Raw genomic sequence first — 22457 nt, 5'->3', positions numbered from 1 at the left:
GTCAAAGAGCAGCGGCGTGACTCACAACAAATCAGGCCAGGCCAGGTTTCATCTCCAAAACTAAAGAAAAAAGCATTATTTCTTGACAGTGAAGCACATTTATACTCCAAGTGTCATCAAAAACAGAAAGCTGCTACTACACGCTGGTAGTATTTGGTGTATTACCTTTCATTTATACAGATTTCAATTGTATTTACTGTATATAATGTATAAGATAAATGAGAATCTAATGAGAACCACTATGGAGATTAATGAGAAACGAACACAATACTGAGAATTTGGAGGTTAAATCTGATTAACTGTGAAGAAAATTCTCCTAAAGATAATCTTGATTTCTTTGTTTGATTCTGAAGTCATGACTACGGAGCCCTGCATGACATGCAAGAAAAAATAAATAAATTGTGCGCATGACTTACTAATTCGTTCCCTTAATGTACTTAAACGTGCACACGATTACTATTGCGTTCCCTCGATTTGCTAAATCGTGCGCATGATTTAGCCTACTATTTTTTCCTGCATGCCATGTGCGGGGCTCCGTATTTTTTGTTTGTTTAAGTTTGCAGAAATGTTATTGTGTTTTAAAGCTGTCCATCAGATGAGTTCGTTAGCAGGAGCCTGACGAGGTCATGGGGTCACAGCTCTGATATCTCACACACTCATCCGCATGATTTACGTTCATCAGTATCCTCATTCTACATTACATGACAGAAGAAACAATCAGTCAGAAATACAGGAAAATACTTTAGTAATCCATCACTACTCATCTTCACAGAAAGAGAGAAAATCTACCCACTGTTTTTTTTTTAAATCCTGATAAATCCAAATCCCTTTCTTAGGGGTGCTTTCACATCTGTAGTTCGGTTCATTTGGTCTGAACCATGGGCAAACAATTATACATTGTAGCATTTTTCAGCTTTTTTGGTTCCTTTTCACACCACACTGATTGCTTTGGTCTGAATCAGTTGAAACGAACCAAAATGCAGTCACATGACAACATCCGCATCACTCATTGGCCATGACGTATTTCCTAAACTGCTTTTCGATTGGTCAGAATTTACGTGCGGGAAAATTCCAACATAAGAGGAAAAGCCAGCAAACAACACGGAGACAACACAACTATAGAGAGACAACTGCGCGGGCTGGTTTTGTGCCTGGCCATAATCTATTACATTGTTTGTATACACCACAATATGCAAACAATACATTTCTATAATGAAGCGCGGATGCGGCTCGAAAACAACGTTCTAATGCACTGCAAACGGCGAGCGGGCATCGCTCGTAACTTCAAGCGGAGGCGTACATTAATCCACGAGCTGCCATGCTAAAGCGCAAACTGTCAACAAACACACACAAAAAAAAAAAAACTGTCAACAAACACTTCCTCATCCCATAATGCACAGCGCAGCTGACTACGGCAGCTGGTTTAGTCCAAAAATGATCAGTACTTTTTGCAGTTGGGTCTGTTCGAGGTCGGATCACGTTCTCACCACAAACGTACCGCTCCAGAGTTCGTTTGAAAGCGTACCGAGACCACCTCTTCAAGCAGGTCTCAGGTCTTGTTTGGTCCGCCTTTGGTGCGCACCCGAGTGCGATTGCTGCTTTCACACCTGCCCAAACGAACCGCACCAAAGGGGGAAACGAACTCTGGTACGATTCAACCGAACTAAATGAGGCAGGTGTGAAAGCACCCTAAATAAAGCTGATCTCAGATTCCTGTAGTTGTTCTCAGATTCTTGGCACAATTGTTGATTGACAATGGTATTTTATCACAGCTCCGCCCTGAGTGAGCTGTCATCAGTCCGCCATTGTTTTGACGTCGGAGCGCTTGTAAACAAGAATGTGTCCTCTGACAGGGGTTTTCAAACTGTGGGTCACACAGAGTCACTTGGCTGCAGCTAAATTTGCGTTTCAGTGACACTCACACAGTTCAGTCTAGGGTTGCACGATCCAACATTAATTACGGATTGCAATATTCTTAGTGCGATTTTTGAATCACAGTGAAGGCTGTGATTTAAAACATGCACTGCAAGGGTCTCAGAGTGACGTCATTATTAAGGCTTGATCGATCCGCATTATTTATGAGAAGAAACTCGCTCACTTCAGTGCACTGTATTCTGCATGAGAATGCATTATGCCGGAAAATTCAAATGTTACAAAAACTGTTTCAGGTATGTTCATTAGTTTCTATCGTCTGTTTGAACTCGGCGCTGTTTTCGTTTAGATGCATATCCACCAATACAGAAACTGTCTGTAAGAAGCATTTCACATGTAGCTATGGGGTGAGCGGGGAACAAACACTGGGTTAATAGTAACGCTACAGGATTAACATTTCCACATGCTAGCACAACAATTTACAAACTTCCGTATTATTTCCTTTCCATATCATCACTTCACAGAAAAAAATAAAAAAAATAAATAAAAAAACCTTTTCAAAGTTGAAAAATCTTTTGAAGATATTGCTGAACATTTAACCGTTGAAAGTAAATCTGACTGAAGTAAATTTGTCATCTAGGTTTTTAGTGTTTTTAAACTAAGTGTCACACTTCACTTGGAGAAGGAACAAAAAGATCCAGGAGAATACACAAATATGATAAATAAATCCACAAGGAGATACAAACCGATAAATGACATTGACAGAGAACTAAGACCAGGGAACACCATTTAAACACTAGACAAGACTCACCTGGGATCAATCAAAACAGACGGGGAACACCTGGAATGAAATCAACATAATGACAGGCACAGGAAACATGACCAAATAAGGAAAACAGGAACTAAGACTGGGGTAAATCAAGGAAACTAAAGTCCACAACACTGACACTGAGACACATCTGTTCATTATTTTTACAATTATTTTACAAATATTTTCTGATCTGAACCCCACGATGAGTTTAACAACACTCGCAACAGATTACAGTTCACCGGACTGAGTGTGTTTCGAGTTTCATATTTTAACATCTGTAAACAAAGAAATTAAAACGTAAATATTAGTAGTAAAATTTTACAGTTGTACTATAAAATAAAATGGCTATTTTTCTTAAATACTTAATTTCTGCCATATTAAACTTTTAATTAAGATTAAACTTAAAGTAATGTCAACTGTTTTTTGATCTCAAATATTTTGGTGGGTCGTGAAATAGATTATATTGTCTAGGTGGGTCGTGGAATGGAAAAGTTCTGAGTGATCGAGGTGTTCTGTTGTTGGATGTAATAATGAACACAGCAGTCGTCATTTACTTCAAGTCATCTGAGCAGTGGATAACGGTTGTTTCTGAAGGGACACGCGCGAATCACTCACGCAGATTAATCAATAGTGGTAGTGAGTTTAAGGTTTTTTTTTGTGGGTATTAAGTTTTTTTTTTTTTATGGATCTTATCAAATTGCCTTTCCTAATAATGTGCTAATTATCAAGTTTCACGACAGATGCGTCTAAAGTTTACCGTCTCTCAGGCTACATCCACACGAAGCCAGAGCTTTCCCTATCCAATCTTTTTCCCCCCTAGTCTCAAGAAATATCTGTGTCCACACGAAACAACAAAACCAACACAAAACGATGTAGTATACAAGCCAGACCAGTATGTGGCGCTGTAATTCTGCCACAGATACACTAAAAACGGAGAAGAAGACTTGGACAATGTGCATAAACCTTGTGCGCGGTATACAAACGAACATGGAACAATACATTTACTAATCTGTGTTAATGTTAGGTAATAAAAAGACAATCGTTCAGTGTTTGTTCATGTTTTTAGCACTAGGGGCGAGATGTGAACTGGTGACGTCATTGTTTAAAAAAAAAAAAAAAAACAGATTCGCTGTCCACAAGAAAACGCAAGGGTGGCATTTTCAGATTTATCCACTCTAGGACCCGGTTTCAGTCTCCCAAAACACCGTCTCTGTGTGGACGAAACACCTATACGATACAAAATGTATGCGTATACAGCTAAAATTGTCTCCGTGTGGATGGGGCCTCAGAGAAGTGCTGCTCACTCCACGGAAGAGAGCAGGGGGCGGGGTCAGCAGAGCTCATTAGCATTTAAAGTGACATGCACCGAAACCGCTCACTGTGAACAGAGCTGTTTTTGACAGGTTAAAAAGGGTGTTGTTTTACACTACCATTGAGAAATTTTAACCAAAGTATGTTATTGACGTTTCATTACGACCCTAAAAAATCTTATCAGCTTATAGAAAATGGGCATCCGATGACCGCTTTAAACTCTGTGACCTCGCATCACTACACCAGTTAATAATGACAGAATTTGGGGTTCAAAGTGGTTCTTTAAGAGTGAATTCCAGTGCTGAGAGAAATGATCCATCAGCCTGTGCTGGAAACACCTTCACACAGCGGCATCAGGACGGGGAATCACACACTTCAGTCAGAGCGAGTGTGATAGTAAACGTCTGAATGAGCTCTGACTGCTTTGATAGTTCTTTGCCGTGGTCTTGACTGGAGTAAGCTGCTAGAATCCATTCATCACCTCTAGAACTGATGGCCAGAAATGTGCTTCCATTTGACCAAACAGATTCGTCTATTTATGTTCCAATCTAGTGTTTGATTTCACTTCATTTTCCGCAGACAGCACATTTTGTCCTTCGTTTATTCTGTTTTTATCTGCTTCTTTCGTTGCTCTCCTCACTTGCTCAGAGTAACCACACATTAATAATGAAAGTGTAAACTTTCATTTTGATGCTCTGAACTTTGTGTTATTATTAGACGGTTTCAGTTCCTTAGTAAAACAAGCATGCATATGCACACCATCCGAGGTGGCGTTCAGAAGACATCAAAGTAGCATAAAGAGATACCTTGACAAAGGCGTTTTGCTGAAACATTGGTAATAAAGAATCACCTGCAAGTGAGTGTGCGGTCTTATGCCTCTTTATATTATTAGACGGTTTGTCAAACTGTTAGAAAGTGAAAAACCCCACACAGCATGACTGCTGGCAAAACCATCTACAGAGCGAGATGAAAAGTGCCGATCTGTCAAAGCAGCAAGATGGCGAAGTAAGTAGCTCACGTCACACAGACTCTGAACCTCAGAAAATATCCTCCCAGAAAGCTCTTATCGCTGCTCTCTGCTGTAGCTTGTGCTGAGCTTGAGCACAAACAAACTCACTCTCGATAAATGCAAAGATAAAAGCATTGTTTCTCAGTCCGTGGTTTACAGAGAATTGAGAACCGCTGAAGGACAGCAGAGTAAATCCCTCCCAGCTGTTCTAAATTCACCGTAAACCACGGCTTCACGGAACTGATTGCTTTTCTAAAACGGTTAGTCTCATCATTTGCTTAACTTCATCTTGTTCCAAACCTGTGAGTTTCTTTCTTCTGCTGAACACAGTCGAAGATATTAAACAGTTGCTGGACCCCATTGCCTTCTGTAGTTTATTGTCATTTTAACCCCATACTATGGAAATCAGTCAAATCACATTCTTCTTTGTACTTTTTGTGATCTCACAAATGTTTGGAACAACTCCTGTTTCTTCTCTTTTTTCTTCTGTTGAGTTTTACCTGATCCACTTTTGTATTTATTTTTTTTTTTTTACTGTTTTAATTCATTTTAAATCAATTTTTAAATTATTTTAAAATTATGATTCTTTGCTTTAATTTTTGTGGTTATTTTTATGATCATTTTAATTCCTTTTATTTAAAGCACTTTGAACTACCATTTTGTATGAAATGTGCTTTATAAATAAACTTGCCTTGCCTTGCCTGCAAAGAAGAAGAAATCCATTATTGATATCGAATAATTTGAACAAACAAATAAAATAAAAAAATGTGTTTGTGTTTGCATTTTGGAAAATGTAAAGATGGACAAAAAGTGCATTTCTCAAATACTGTATTTATAAACTTAATTAGATTATTTCTAGCAGTTTTCATGAAGGAAAGGACAACATGCAGCTGAGTTTTAGTCTCTTCTAGTGTCCTTTATGCCTATAATAGAAGAGTCACATTACACTTTTCATTTTTCTCTTCTTGTTCTTTTATGCACGTATTTTATCTAATGTTTCTTATGTAGATTTTAGGATGGCTGTTTTTTAATCACTTCTGTGTAAATCAGTTGTGTATTAAAGGTACAACATGAATAAACGTGTCTCTTTCTGTTCTCTGTGTCTCGTTCAGATGTTCACATACACGCTCGTCTGATCACAGAGCAGGTTTGTGTTTGTTCAGAATATCATGTTTGTGAGATGATGTCTCTTTTCTCTCTTCTTTTACTAATGTGTCTGTCGTTGTTCTCGCTTACACTGTGATTGTTGACACGCAGAACACAACATGAGTTTATTTCATTCCAGATGTTTCTGAGTCTCACTGTTGCACAAGGATTTCTCTGTTCATTCACATCACACAAGTGCAGTGACACACACACACACACACACACACACACACACACAGGTGGGTGGAGCTGTAGGAAAATGCAGCATGTTTCTCTGGTGTGAGTGGGTGAGTTTGAAAGATCATTAAAGCAGAAAGACAGTGAAGGAAAATAAAGCCGTCGCTTGCAGTGCAACAACAGAAACACTTTACATGAACACACACGAGCAGCGGAGAGACATCACCGATGATAACACCTGTGTGTGTGTGTGTGTGTTTGTGTGTGTGTGTGTGTGTGTGTGTGTGTGTGTGGGTGTTTGTGTGAGAGAGAGTGTGTGTGTCTGTGTGTGTGTGTGTGTGTGTGTGTGTCTGTGTGAGAGAGAGAGAGCTCATACAGCTATCTGTTCTTCTGTGTGTGTGTGTGTGTGTGTGTGTGTGTGTGTGTGTGTGTGTGTGTGTGTGTGTGTGTGTGTGTGTGTGTGTGAGAGTCTGTGTGTGTGTGTTGTTTTTTTGTTGAGAGAGAGAGAGTCTATCTGTGTGTGTGTGTGTGTGTGTGTGTGTGTGTGTGTGTGTGTGTGTGTGTGTGTGTGTGTGTGTGTGTGTGTGTGTGTGTAATCCATAATAACACTTCCTCCAGTAAAAAAGTGTTCTGGTGTGAATCAGGAGAGAAATCTGCACAGATCAAGCAGCGTTTAAACAGCTCTGAACAAATATGTTTCTGGATTTTGATGTGAGAGACAACACCAGAACACTTTTTCACTGGAGGAAGTGTTATTATGGATTATAGACTCTATGTATTTGAGTTAAAATTCTCTTAAAGCTGGATGTGTGTTTCATCTTTTGTCTTCTCCAGATGTTCACTGATGGACTGGAGTGCTGTGGATTACTTGTGGATTATTGTGATGGTTTTTATCAGCTGTTTGGACTCTCATTCTGACGGCACCCATTCACTGCAGAGCATCCATTGCTGAGACACTGATGCAGTGCTACATTTCTACAAACCTGATGAAGAAACACACTCATCCTGATGGCCTGAGGGTGAGCACATATTCAACACATTCTAATTTTTGCCTGAACTTTTCCTAAAATCTAGTGTGCTCCCTATCTAGACAGCAGTATCACTAGTGTCTCTGCTAGAATCTCTCGTGAGTTGATTCTGTAGGATTGACTGAGATGATGCCGCACGAGAACTATCTCATACTGTGTGACCGAGATCCTGTTTTAATGAATCGTGAAATGTTGTCTTTGACCCACATTGAGCAGCCAGAGTTTGTTCCAGCCTCGTTAAAGAGCCGTACTGCAGTCCGTTACACGAGGTGTCGCACACATGACATTATGTTCAGATTTACAGTCAGTGTGCCATTAAAATACAGACACATGAACAACCTCGTGAGTCCATGAGACTGAACGAAGATGCATCGCATCCATCAACACACACTCACACAGTAAAGCATATGATTAAATACAAAAGAAGCCAAATATAATAATTTAGCGTGTGTGAAACACTGACAACCCAGATTTCCTGATTTGATGTGTTTATCTGTGTTTACATGAATCAGAAATGTATGGCCAGTCTTAGCTGAAGACACACAGTCTGAAATCGATCCCTGTAGCTTCTGTTCTATTTAACCTACTTAGCCATGACTGTGTGCAAAGCCCCGGGGATTTAACATTTCCAACTGTCAAAATGAATTAAGCATCACAAATACTAGTTAAGTCCCCGTGAGTCACTGCCTCTGCCATACTGTGAAAAGTTTCTCTGTTTGATTTTGTAGGTTTCAGCAGCAGAAGGAACGGAGGCAGGGAAATCCCACGGGAACCACACGGATTCTTTGAGAACGTCTGATGCGCAGAGACGGAGAGACTCACCTGGTGTGTGTGTGTGTGTGTGTGTGTGTGTGTGTGTGTGTGTGTGAGAGAGTGTGTGTGTGTGTGTGTGTATGAAACATGCTTAGAAATCATAGTTGTGTGCCCTTCAGTTTTAAATATGAGGTTACAAACAGGACACAAAATTATGCATCACATTTGAATTTAAGGAAACATAGTTCAAATGCATTCCTTTAGCTGCTGTACGTGTTATTGCTTCAGTGTAAATGTCTAATCGGTATCTACTTTAATATACTTGAGTCTGTATATCAGGGATAAATTATATAATTATGTACAGGTGCATCTCAATAAATTAGAATGTCGTGAAAAAATTTTTTCATTTATTTCAGTAATTCAACTCAAATTGTGAAACTCGTGTATTAAATAAATTCAATGCACACAGACTGAAGTAGTTTAAGTCTTTGGTTCTTTTAATTGTGATGATTTTGGCTCACATTTAACAAAACCCCACCAATTCAACAATCTCAACAAATCATAATACGTCATAATAAAACAAACATTTTTAGTGAAGTGTTGGCCTTCTGGGAAGTATGTTCATTTACTGTACATGTACTCAATACTTGGTAGGATACTTGGTTTTGGTTACTTTTTCAATTCGGCGTGGTTTGGTTGTTGTCTGTTTTTGGCGTTGCTGAGGTGGTGTGGAAGCCCTGTGGCCTTCAGCTCATCTGCATTGTTTCTCATTTTCCTCTTGACTATACCCCATAGATTCTCTATGGGGTTCAGGTCTGGTGCATTTGCTGGCCAGTCAAGCACACCAACTCCATGATCATTTAACCAACTTTTGTTGCTTTTGGCAGTGTGGGCAGGTGCCAAATCCTGCTGGAAAATGAAATCAGCATCTCCAAACAGCTGATCAGCAGAAGGAAGCATGAAGTGCTCCAAGCTTTCTTAGTAAACGGGTGCAGTGACTTTGGTTTTCAAAAAACACATTGGACCAACACCAGCAGATGACATTGCACCCCAAATCATCACTGTATGCAGACTGTGGAAACTTAACACTGGACTCCAAGCAACTTGGGCTATGAGCTTCTCCAGCCTCCTCCAGACTCTAGGATCTTGGTTTCCAAATGAAATACAAAACTTGTTCTCATCTGAAAAGAGGACTTTGTACCACTGGGCAACAGTCCAGTTCTTCTTCTCCTTAGCCCAGGTAAGACAGCTCTGACTTTGTCTGTGGTTCAGGAGTGGCTTAACAAGAGGAATACGACAACTGTAGCCAAATTCCTCGACACGTCTGTGTGTGGTGCTCTTGATGCCTTGACCCCAGCCTCAGTCCATTCCTTGTGAAGTTCACTCAAATTCTTGAATTGATTTTGCTTGACAATCCTCATAAGACTGCGGTTCTCTCGGTTGGTTGTGCATATTTTTCTTCCACACTTTTTCCTTCCACTCAACTTTCTGTTAACATGCTTGGATACAGCACTCTGTGAACAGCCAGCTTCTTTGGCAATGAATGTTTTGTGGCTTACCCTCCTTGTGAAGGGTGTCAGTGATTGTCTTCTGGACAACTGTCAGATCAGCAGTCTTCCCCATGATTGTGTAGCCTAGTGAACCAAACTGAGAGAACATTCTGAAGGCTCAGGAAACCTTTGCAGGTGTTTTGAGTTGATTAGCTGATTGGCATGTCACCATATTCTAATTTGTTGAGATTAGATTCAATGAGATTTATTGAATTGGTGGGTTTTTGTTAAATGTGAGCCAAAATCATCACAATTAAAAGAACCAAAGACTTAAACTTCTTCAGTCTGTGTGCATTGAATTTATTTAATACACCAGTTTCACAATTACTGAAATAAATGAACTTTTCTACAACATTCTAATTTATTGAGCTGCACCTGTATATTACTTGCAAAGCAAAGCTTGTGTTGGACAAATAGATTTAAATCTTTGAATTGTAAAATTCTTCTTCCTGTCATTTCAAGTCGATTCACATTCTCACTTACGAATAAAAGGGAGCCGATTCTTCAGTTCTGAATTTGACCCCGATCTTTATAGAAATGCATTGAACAAAGGTTCACCCAACTCTTCCAGTTTGAACTGAATTGTTTATTTCACTTTCAGCCCAAGGCTCTTGTGTCTCTAATCAATGAAGCATGACATTTCATTATTATCAGTGGTTGCCTAGGGACCAGGATGGAAGCGCACCAATTGGCGGAGCGTGAATGTGAAACAGGCCTTATGTCAGGCCAGCAGAATGTGACCGTATTAGTTATTTTGTGTTTCTTCTGTAAACATTGGCCTGTTGAGCAATCGCCTTCCTGGAATCACACGTCTTTGCTTTTCACTTCACAGCCTTCATGCAGTCGATGACGATTGGCCAACGGTTAATAAACGCCAGTGCCATTGCATGCATGTTGTGAGGAAGTCTTTAAAGATCATTCTCTCATAACATGCTGATGGAAATCTGCGTTCCGGGGATACGGCGTTGTTTCTAATGCCTGTGATGATTGAGCTCCAGACACGAGCGATTCTTCAGATCTCAGGACACGCTAGCATCACGACAGCTAAATAAAATAATACAGCATCACACACGCTTATTCTGTTATTGTTTCCAAGTGTGAAATACAATAACGCATCTGACTACGACTCGCAGTGTGTTGAGGAACTTGATCCTTTCTCACTCATCCTCAACCAGTCCTCACTACTGGTTAGTGCTGGGATGAGTGGCTGATCAACATAGCCATGCCTGGTTAAGCTAATTAATCTAAAATACAGGACGTGCTGCTCTTTTCCTGCTTCTTTCGCTCTTTCCATCTTTAATTCTTTGTTTGCTCGCGTCTGTCTTCATTGTTCTCTCTTCTGTATTGTGCATTCTCTGCTCGTTTCGAAGCACTTGATGGCTCTAAAGCGGCACAGTGTCCAAACTTGACATTCAACCGATGTTTCTGTGGCAACCAGAAGAGAGTGAATCATGTGGATTATGAGGAGGCCGACTGAACCCGATCTCGCAGATCACACATTTACTCCATATCTCTAGCCTTAATGACTGTGAAAAATAAGGCATTAGATGTTTATTTTTAAAAGCTTCTGATTAATCACCCTTGCAAACGTCACAATATCACAATAAAAAAAATAAAAAGATTTTTATTTTTAAAGGTTTATGCTACATAAGATGCGGATTGTTTGCAATCCTGTATATATTTATACTATGTAACAGTCATATCAGAATAGTTGACTCTCAGACAAGCGATTTTCTTCATTGCTCGTCTTCTTACAGAATACATTTATTTACAGTCAGTATGTCCATTGATTTGTAAAACTGGACACTAATTAAGCAAGGTCTGCTTAAGGCGTGTTTGTGAATACCGTCAGTTAGGGGTGTGACAGTAGACGTATTCGTAACGAAAATGTTCAGTAAAGGTCTTCCAGTTCTGTACGCGTGCGCACCGAAGAACCACAGCATTGTTTGATCCACTGCACGAGTGGAACTGCACTGAAAACTTCCAGTTTTACATATTGTCACTTTTAATAAGAAACAAAGTCTCCTCTTCAAAATTATGTACATTTATTTCAGGAAATGCCATTTTGACGCTCTTTGATGTGGCGCTGTATACGCAGTTATCATCCTTTCCTCTTTACTGCTAGTTTTAACATGAGATAATCATGAATGAACATCTCATGCCTCATGTGATCACTCAGTCAGTGTTTCAAACACAGAAAGACGAAAGTCGAAACAAAATGACCCGCAGTGATTTATTTACCTCCGGCAAGTCATCAGCGTCCACAGCTCGTTAGTTCACTGGAGAAATCAAGTCTAGAGAAGAGCATTTCATGAAATATTAGACTCTATACTCATTATATTTTACTTTACCTGTTAGTGATGTCTTAATTATTAAGCTTGTTTTTTTTTTAGTTTTTTTTAGTGTTGTGACAAAACCATACAGAACCGTGACGTCAAAACCGAACCGTCATGCCTGTGTACCGTTACCGTCAGTATGAGATCTGTTGAAAGCTGTGAGTGTGATGAAATAGAGTTCAATGAGAGCTCTGTTCGATTATACATCACAATTAATCTTCTCCACAAGAATTCGGTCAAAGAGGAATGACTGCTAGTTTGAAAGATAAATACTTAAATAAATTTGGTACGAATAAGATGACAAAGCATGAACTAACTGATTACACCTCACTGATGTGAATCATCCTGTGACACTTAATGAGCAGTCTCAAGAAATTATTACCTACAACCAAAATCTCCCTTCTGCTCTGTAGATCCAGTCAAAACAGGACTCCTCAAAGAAATGACTGGAGCTTGAGTCAACAGCTCTGGTCCTGAAGCTGTGAGCGTTTTGAATCAGCATCAGGTGCTCCTCGAGGAAAGCACCACTGAGCTCAAAGACACTTCCCTCTGGTCAAATTATTAGGAGGCATCATTTTCAGAGGCGATCCCAGAACTGCCAAGAGCTGAAAAAGAGCCTTTTATTTTCGACTGGACAGCAGAGAACGGAGAGGAAAGTGTGTGAGACTCGAACCCCGATCCCAATAAACACTGCAGCTCTTTGTGTTGATCAGGACATGACAACAAATACAACCAGACAAATGCTTTTCAATCAGTACTGAAAACTATCACAGAAAGCCTGCACTGTTCCAAATGAGTTGTTTATAGACCTTAGTCAGGTCATGGACTTACAGTGTTTTCAGGGGCACACACTGTATGAAGGTCATAGCTTGTGTCATTTTCACAACTTTCAGATCAGTTTTTTGGAGTTTTTGTCTACTGAAAGTTAAACGATTGGTATGTTGTTAAACAAGAGCACAATCCATTGAAAGCGCTGTACTTCAGTCCCTCACAGCCTCATTTTCATTAAATATTACGCTTCCCTGACTAACGTCTGTGAGGTTTTATATTCAGGTGCTTGCTCAGAAGAGAGCTGCTCAGCAGAACAGAGCTCATGTGAGCTGGATATCAGAATATTCTTTAGTCAATAAAACAGCATAAACTACAGGGGCAAACCTGTGAGACACACACACACAGTTCTGGCTCCTCGAAGCTCGATGCAAACACATGTTTATTCTGCCGTGTCAGACACTACCTCATGGCTGTTTGTTCAAAAGACTCGACACGCTCATTTATTCCACTCAAATTTGTGGTAAGACAAACTGGTAAATAAATACAGTCTGCTTTCAGGAGAGGTGCGCTCTTTTCCATTATTATTTACTGTATTAGGCTGATAGACAGAACAGAAAGAGTGTTGTGATGGATCTGAGCTTTGATGTGTTGGACTGAATCTGTTGACACGTCTGTGATTTACTGTCACAACATATCGAGTCTGCAGACATTTCTCTAATTCTTCTGATGGTTAGGACGGTCTGATAACATCATGCTGAACCTGCTTTGTGTCTGTCTGATGATGAAAGCGAACAGAAAAAGTAGTTCACGAGTCTCTGGCGTGTGTTTAGTGTGTCGCTGAACGAACGCAGCTCATTTGCAGCTTTTGAATGTGGTTTTTATGTGCATTCAAGAAAGTCTGCTTTCATTTGAGCCATTCTGAGGTGGACAGCAACATCAAAACATCCACGATGGCAAAAAGCTGTAGGAGGAAGGCTGAGATATTTTACATGCACACAAACAGCACAAGTTTCAGAGATCTTTTCACATCAGACGCAAATGGGCCGAAAGATTATTTCATTACAGCTTCACAACCAATTTATTAGTTTGTGTGCCTTTGAAATGATAAATTTCTGCTCCGAATTTTTCACTCAGATGGTTTGGTTCACCAGTTTCTCCCTTTTTCTGTAATCCAGCAAAACGATATCTCATTATATGGTGACTTAATTGTGTGAAACACTTAGAAAATGGATATAATAGCAAACTAGCGTTTATAAAAGCAACGTTTTTCATATTTCTCTCCATTACAACTAAAACACTCATGGATGCAAACGTTATTGCTGAATGAATAACATAAGAACCAAACTAATTCAGAACAGGTTGTGTGGAGGTGAACGTTACAGGTTGATATATTATGCAATGACACTGCAGCACAACACAAATAGACATGCTAAAAACTCTTTGAAGAATGTATGCATAAGCAATTATTCCTTTTTAAATGAATCCAGTCACATAAAGAAAGAAAGACTTGGCTTATCTGATGACCTTGAAGGGAACACACACACACACACAACCCCTAAACAATCGTCATTAAGAGTGCAGTTGTGTGTTTCATGGGGAGTTAAATACCCCGGAGCAGATCACCTTTGGAGCGGCTAACTAATACAGACGGGGAAACGACACTGGAAGAGAAGCGTCTGACCCGCTGGAGGCTAACCGACCTACACTAGTCCTGCTCTGATCGCTGTAACCTCCCACCTGACTTACCTTAGAGCAAGGTGTGGGCTAATCTCTAAAAACAGACATGTGGAGGTTGTGCTATCTGTGTAGGACAGCGGAGCGAGAGTGTGTGTGTGTGTGTGTGTGTGTGTGAGTGTGTGTGTGAGTGTGTGTGTGAGTGTGTGAATTTAGAGTACGTTTCCACAATGGATAAATTTAGAAGATGCTTTTTACCAAAGCGATTTACAAATGATGCACATCACAGGCAAACTGTCACAAGTCCCAAAATATTCACTATACACAATGCCAATTTAAGCTAAAATCAATGCAGAATTTTTTTTTAATAAAAAGGAATTATGGTGCCTTAAATTTGATAGATCAATAGAAATGATACAAAGCATTAAATAAAATATTAATCAGATCACAGAAAATAAGCATAGCCTAAATGTGCTTACGGTGATTTTTGGTCTTAAATAAACAACCTTTAGAGGCATTTGGAAATATACAGAACACATTTTTGTCTCCATAGCCTATGATGTTGTTTGAGATGGCTGGGGTTTCATTTATGTTTTATGAGTTTACATCCCTAATTCTATTCAATTCAGTGTTTTTACTGTATTTTTCTTGATTGTACCTCCCTTTGGCACAATATTTGTCGCTTTAAGACTTGAACTCATTTAAAAACTGTGGGAGGAAATCATTTCTGTTAAAAACGTTTTTGAAATTTAACAAACACGTAATATTCAGCGCGTGTGCATGAAACAGCAGCGCATAGTCTTCCCATAATCACGTGACCCTCGGAGCGACGCGAACATCGCAGGCGCTCCAGCGGCCAATAAACGCGACGCTTCGCGCGGGAGGAGGCGCGTCTGACTGACTGTCATGCGAGTTTCAGGAACCGAAGAGAGCAGAAGGGCGTGTGTTATTAATAATCAGCCGAGCAGAAAGTCCCACAGTCGTTCTGACAGCGAGCAGACGAGGAAACGCAGCGCTCCGGAGAGGACGCAGAGCCGCGCTTGATTCATCGCTGCGTGGGTTACGCTTCTGCGCTCGGCGCTGCTCTCTGTCGCGTTCCAGCGTGACTAATCGCAGCTTTGACGCAGTGGATTGTTTCTTCATCTGTTCTGCGCTGAATCGGATCGATCCTACACACAGTAAGTGACAGATCCGCCAGTGTGTGCTTTGGGATTTTGACAGGGGATTTTTCTAACGACCATGTGGCGAAAAGAATAAGAAAGTGCAAGAGACGCGCTCAGCTGTGTTTGGATGAAGCCCAGGAAAGTCAGCAGTGAGTCTTTATTGACGGGAAGAACTCGAAGCTTCCTGGTTTCATTATTTTAATGACAGTCTGATCATTTAGAGATTTGATGCTTTGATGTCTGTGTGAATCGCGGAGGAGAAACTGTGTGTGTGTGTGTGTGTGTGTGTGTGAGTTTTAGTCACACACAAACATTGATTTTACCATCATCAGCGTTGTGATTCAGAAATGATACAGTGACAGACAGTGGTTTTATTTTTCCTCATCTTCCGTTTTTATATTTCTACTCTTTTGTAGGTTTAACGCTGAGGATTTCTGAATGCCCTTCTCAATCCCAAAAACTCAATTGATTATTTTTTCCCATCGTGGATGACTGAAAACGCACGGCTGAGATAATTTCTCGGCGTATTATGTCTTGTGAGGAATCTGTCTTGCTGTTTTAATGACGGGTAAGATGGAAACGCCCTTCTATCACGATGACAGCGTTCCAAACTTTGGGCAAATTCCAGACTACGAGAGATACCAAGGCCACAAGATTATGAGCAAGAAGAACAACATGCCGCACAATTTCTCCAACAGCGTGGGAAACGCCTCCAGCCTCAAACTCAACAGCCCCAGCGGTCTGGGCATGAGCGGCAATCCCAACGGCTCGCTGATGTCTTCTCCAGACATGAACCTCCTGAAGCTGTCCTCTCCAGATCTGGAGCACCTGATTATCCAGTCTAACCAGGGGCTGGTTACTACAAGCCCGGCTCCCAACGCGTCTGCTAATCCCTTCATGTACCGAAACCAGGCCACGAACGAACAGGAGGGATTCGCAGACGGCTTCGTCAAAGCTCTGGCCGACCTGCACAAGCAGAACCAGCTGGTCGGGGCCCCCATGTCGCCCTCCTCCTCCTCCATCCAGGGCTCCTACCAGAGGAACCTGATGCCGGGTGGAGACATGCCCATCTACACCAACCTGAGCAGCTACAACCCCAACCAGCTGCCCTCCTCTTACCCCGGGGGCCAGATGACCTACGCCTCGCCCCACGGCCCTCAGACCCGGGGCCTGGACGCTCCGCAGACGGTGCCCGAGGTGCCGCACCCACCCAGCTCCCCGCCCTCGCTCTCTCCCATCGACCTGGAGACCCAGGAGCGGATCAAGGCGGAGCGCAAGAAGCTGCGGAATCGCATCGCCGCCTCCAAGTGCCGCAAGAGGAAGCTGGAGAGGATCTCGCGGCTGGAGGAGAAGGTCAAGGTGCTGAAGACGCAGAACTCGGACCTGGCCTCCACCGCCAGCATCCTGAGAGAGCAGGTGGCTCAGCTCAAACAGAAAGTCATGAATCACGTCACTAACGGCTGCCAGATCGCCGTCAGCTCGGCCGGCATGGCCAAGAGCAGCGAGAGCACCAGCTGCTGAAACCACAAGACACACACGCAAGGCTTTTCGAATGACTTTCTCTTTATCTGCTCTCGCGCTCATTCTCTGTCTCTCTCAGCCCCGTCTTGCTTCTGCTCAAAGGGCGAGACGGGGGAGACCCGTCAGTGAGCGACGCCAGGATTGACAAACCTGCACATGCTCCCGAAGTACGTTCTTCAGACGCTCTTTGGCCAAAGAAAAGGCCAAAGCCACAGCGATGCAGATGCACTGCGGGTGGGATGGTCATAAAGGGAACAAAAACTCATGTAGGAATTCTGCACTCTTTTTTTTTTTTGTTAACCCCGGCTTGCAACTGCGATTTTTCACTTCAGGCCGATGGAAACTTTTTTTTCTTTATAATCAACGTCTCGTTTAACCTATGGAAAAACTTTAGATATTTTAGGGTTTCGTGTTTCTAAATTGTTGCACTATTATGCAAACTTTTCTCCAAAGCACCTGACGGACTCTTACAAACGTGGAAGAGAACCGATCCCTTTATACTGCTTTGAGAAGTCACCTGTGTTCTAGTGGAAATCTCTTGGTTTAATCTGTCATCTTGTCTCAGTAACAACATTACAGCATATGTTGGTTGGTTGGTTGGTTTGATATTGTGCAATTTGTGAATATGAGAAAAAAAAATATTTTATACGAACCAAGACTTTTTCAGAAGTATTACCTATTAATATCGCAACATTTTAAGCGAAGAGACATCTGCGGATAAAGGATTGTGGTACTGTGCAAAACTTTAATGGCACCTTTGGCCGTTTTTGATTTGGGAATTTCCTGAGCATTCCGAGACCTTTTGCACTGTAGTCTCCCGTCTGGGGATACGTTCTAATAATGGGTTGATAGTGTGTTTTTGCCATTATCTAATGAGTATTAATGCTGTATTAACCTAGAGTAACAGTGTGGAAAAGCTACTCTGGACTAAAGAAACGGGAAAATGCACCAAGTCAAAAGTCAAAACTGACTTGAAATCAGAATGACAACAAAAGGGCTTTTGATCAATAGTATTTTGCATTTTTTCTGTATTTTATTTTATTATTATTTTTTAATGAATTATGAAGCAATTTTATTTATACAGAATTTGTATTTATGTTGTTTTCTGAGGAGAGGAAGAATACGGTTGGAATACTAGTGTCTTGTTGACACGTTATTTTTGGGAAACTACATGATTGCACATAAATCAGAAACATTAAATGATGTGTAATATTTATCCTCTGTGTATAGCATGACAGTTTGAACTATAACTACAACTATGTTTATAGTAGATAAAAAAAATAAATGAACAAAATTCTGAAAGATTGTGGGTAAGGGCAGCCAGACATTGTTTTACGCGGCGAGCAGAAGTCAGCGCTCTACTGCAGACGTCAGATCAGCTCCATGACGTAACGAGCTTCGCGCCGCTGCCATAAAGGACTCGTAGAAGTTTTGCGAAAACATCCTTGTGTTAAAGAGTCCTGTACGTCTGTCAGTGTTGCTACTCCGAATTGCTGTTGAATGCCTTTCTTAAAGTTCATGGAGATGCAGACTATTTTATTTATATATCTATATCGATTTGGAGATGATTCGTAGGGAGATCTGAGACAGGTACTAGAACTGTCAAGTAACCTTGTGCAACAAGAAGATATTTATTTTTTGAAACTTGAATAAGGTTTTTGATGTCACAAACGTATTGTATTTTTGTACAAAATAGTTTTGTTTAAGAATAGTGTGTGTACAGTACCTACTGTATTGCTTTGTATCATTCCGAATACTTTATTTATTGAAGTGGTTTTCCTGAGCAGTGTGGTGTTGTTTTATTTGAGCTCGGCTCCAAGCGTTCTGTGTTGCTGGTTTGTGTTCGTACACGTCTGCTGTTGGTACAGTTGTCCACCGAGTGCTCGAGTTTTTCCACTGGTCCTTGATTTGTTCCTGATTGTTCTGTGTTCCTCTATTTTAACCCTAACTCTTGTGTTTTTCGTTGTTTCCTGGGACATTGGGACTGTATGGCTGTGTTTTTTGATCTCTAATTCTAAAGACTGATTGCAGCGTTCATTTCAAAATGAAGAAATCTTTGGCAGACCACAAGGTCTTTTTCTTTACTGTGTGTCATATATACACATGCTGAAAATGAGTTTACTCTGTTTACTTTGTGTGGTTTGTGTAATGATTATCTTCTCAGTCCTGATCCCAAATTAGATTCAGACTTCATGACTGAGCATTTTAAGTCAAAGATGAAGTTTGATGATGAATATGTTACAGCAGCACGGTGTGTGTTGATGTGGAAGAGTGTCAGATTTTGGAGCCTCATTTACTCTTTTTTGAGAGAATTACACAAAGACTCGAGCGACTGGTGGTCAATCGCGGGCTGACGGTGTGTGACTGAGGGGCGACTTGCCTCGCTGGTTTATTTGCTTCTGAATAACATGCAGTCTTCAGATGCTGTTCATTGTTCCCTTGTTTTCTTATTTTATCAACAATAAAGAGGAGTAGGTTTCTGAAAACTTGTCTTGCTCTTTCTTTAATACCATAATTCTGTGTTTTTTGTGTTTCAGTGCAGTACACACACAAATCTGGCATTTGAGAAATGACAGGACAGTCTGGGCAGAAGTCATTAGTCAGTTGTCTTAACAAGGGTCATAAACGTGTTCTGTGCCTGCGCCAGGTCCTGTAAGAGCGAGAAGCGCAGCCGCCCACCCTGCGTGTCAGAGCCTTTCCCATAAAGATGAGCTGCACTTCCAGTAAAGCACAAGGAACGGCCGTCTGGGTCATTGTGAAAGTAAAAGTCAGAGCTGAGGAGCTGCAGGGGAATCTCTGCTACCGTGAGCGTAACGGGAAACTGATCCTGCCGGCTAGCTCCTTCAAGGAGTTACAGACAGCTGAGCGGCTTCTAAACCTGATTTATATATTTATATTTGCTGGACACTTTACAAAGTGATGTCTTCAGGCTCCAAGTCAACAAAATAAGTTTAGCTCTGCAGGTTTCTGCTGCGTTAGTGTTCTTCTTTGGAGTTATGCAGATGCTCCGTCTTTTGGGAATGACTAACTCTCTACTTCTGCCCACCTTTCTTCCCACACAGCGGCGGAAGAAGCGGGTTTGGGTCAGACCTCCGTCCGTTCAGAGAGCAGACGTTGTGCCAAAAGAGGGACAATCGTGTAGAAAATACAAAGACTTTCTACTGTATGAAGTCATGTCTTATGTAATGTTGTAGTTGTTTTTATTATTAGTGGCTTGTTAAAACCACTAAATCCTAATGGAACACATCCCTTTTTAATGGTTAAATGTTAATGGTTTGTAGAACTTCTGTGATGGTTTCTATTGTTTTTTCAGCAGAGGCTGTTTGGCAGAAAGGAGAGTCAAGGGCAGAACTGTGGAATGCTTCATACATTCTGATGACGAGTCATCATCAGTGCTACTAACTACTGAACATAAGAGACAGGGAAATATTTGCTTTGGGAGGGTGCAGGTGTGTAATCAGGGTTGAGACATGTGAGTAGGAGGGACACACCCCCTCTTGTCGAGCGTGCGCGCATGTGATTGCGTGAATGCGCGCGCGCGCGTGCGTGTGTGTGTGTGTTTCAATGCGCAGACGAGAGTCCTTCAATAAAAGACGAGAATGGAGCCGAGAGCGTTAGATCCACACACACAGTCGTCGTGATGAGCACAGGTCCTGGCGACAGATCTCTGAACCGACGAGGAAATCACCGGAGGAAGGAGGACCGTCCTCCTGTAAATATAACTTCCTGTAACTGCTAGATTATGCGATTACTGCATCTGGAGGTGTTTCCCCTCCCATATCCCACTTCTCAGAGAAATTCTCTTTTCTTCGTATCATTAATCATAGTTCAGAGGAAGCTGAGCCCGTGTCATTCTGAAATAGCTCTCGGCTTCCCCATCGCACATGGACTCGGGCTCGGAGGGAGATTTATGATCGCATTAGCCCTGACTGATAAAAACCTTTCTGACTCAAAGTACCCCGAATTTTCCAAAACAACCCCCGTATGTCATGTTTACCCGTCGCTCTTTCTGCTGAAATTATGACTGTTTTATTATCAAACAGTATCTGTATGAAATGAACCACGGTTCTTTTTCTGATTCCAGAAGTGTCTAGAATGGTATGTTGTGAACAACAGATACTGAGAGGAGAAAATAAGGAATATAAAAATATTTTATAGCATTTCAAAGTTTTTATATTGTAATTAGTGCTGTCAAAGATAATAAAGGTTTTTGTTTACAGAATATATGTGTATATACTGTGAATATTTATGTATATATAAATACACACACATGGATATATACTAAAATATGTTTATATATTAAATATATTTATGTAGGCTGTAACATAAATTAGATGAATATTGCCTAGATATATACATGTTAATATTTATGAAATACATACTGTATGTGTGTGTGTTAATATGTAGATAATATCCACAGTACACACACACACGTATTCTGTGAACAAAAACTTTTATTTTGGATGCTATTAATCATGATTAATAATTTGACAGCACTAAATCTTTTTATTGATCCTGAAGTTTGCTCTATATTGCTCACCCTGCCGAAGTAAAGAATAGAAACCATCACAGAAGTTCTAATGGTTTCCACTACAAAATACCATTACAAACATTGCAAACCATCAACTTTTAACCATTAAAAATGGTGTTTTGGGACAAATTCCATGAGGATTTATTGGCCTTAACAAGCCACCAATAGAAGGCGACCAATTACCAGAAGAAACCCACAGACACCATTACAGATTCCATTATAACCAGTAAAACCATTACAAATTCTGTGGTGGTTTCTACTGTTTTTTTCAGCAGGGCACACATACCTGAAATTACCACGTGCTGTCAAAATGATACAATAATAATAATAATAATAATAATAATAATAATAATAGTAACTTGAAGAGCACCGTTCCTCATCTTTACAGCGTCCTGAGACTCTTCACTGCATTAGCTTTCCAACATTTCTCAACAGTTCGGATCTCTGTCTAGCTCTCCACACACATAATACACAGCAGTTTCCTCCATCGTGCCCTGTGGCTTGAAGAAACGAAAACTCAGAGAAGAAGCAGAAGACGGAAGATCGTCGTCAAAAGAGAAACGTTTGAAGAGTTCATGCAGCCGAGCAAACAATTCTGCAGATACATTTCATTTCAAGAAATAGTCTGAAAGGTAAGATGCGAGGAGGTAACAGCTATTCTAAGAATTTCCAAATGTGCACTATATAATGAAATATCTACATAGATATGCTACTTTGTATTCTATTGCAATTACATCTTAATTCTTAATATATCAAATGAAAAGGTCTCTCTAACTGAAGGGTAGTGTACAAGAGCCTTGTTCC

The 22457-nt window shown here is 40.8% G+C and overlaps 1 protein-coding gene and 1 long non-coding RNA gene across 8 annotated transcripts in view; one reads left to right on the top strand and one right to left on the bottom strand.

Annotated features, from left to right (window-relative positions):
- The window catches only part of LOC109060901, a 56296-nt gene that overhangs the window by 25616 nt on the left and 8223 nt on the right, over positions 1-22457 (bottom strand). The gene's annotated exons all lie outside the window — the stretch shown is intronic.
- On the top strand, positions 15328-19608 carry LOC109048201 (transcription factor AP-1-like). Of its 2 annotated transcripts, none has more exons than XM_042723364.1 (2): positions 15328-15616; positions 16018-19608. In XM_042723364.1, the coding sequence occupies exon 2, from the start codon at positions 16163-16165 to the stop codon at positions 17120-17122; it is 960 nt and encodes a 319-aa protein (XP_042579298.1). In that variant the 5' UTR covers positions 15328-15616; positions 16018-16162; the 3' UTR covers positions 17123-19608. The 2 variants fall into 2 exon arrangements, with proteins under 2 accessions (XP_042579298.1, XP_042579299.1); XM_042723365.1 differs by having other exon boundaries at positions 15611-15750.

Source organism: Cyprinus carpio, chromosome B5, assembly GCF_018340385.1.
Source record: "Cyprinus carpio isolate SPL01 chromosome B5, ASM1834038v1, whole genome shotgun sequence".
Taxonomy (NCBI): Eukaryota; Metazoa; Chordata; class Actinopteri; order Cypriniformes; family Cyprinidae; genus Cyprinus; species Cyprinus carpio.
The sequence above is the reverse complement of the archived record's forward strand: the minus strand, read 5'-3'. Positions and strand labels throughout refer to the sequence as shown.

What these genes read in the sequence shown, in the direction of transcription:
- LOC109048201 (XM_042723364.1), top strand. Translation starts at nt 16,163, where the DNA reads ATGACGGGTAAGATGGAAACGCCCTTCTATCACGATGACAGCGTTCCA.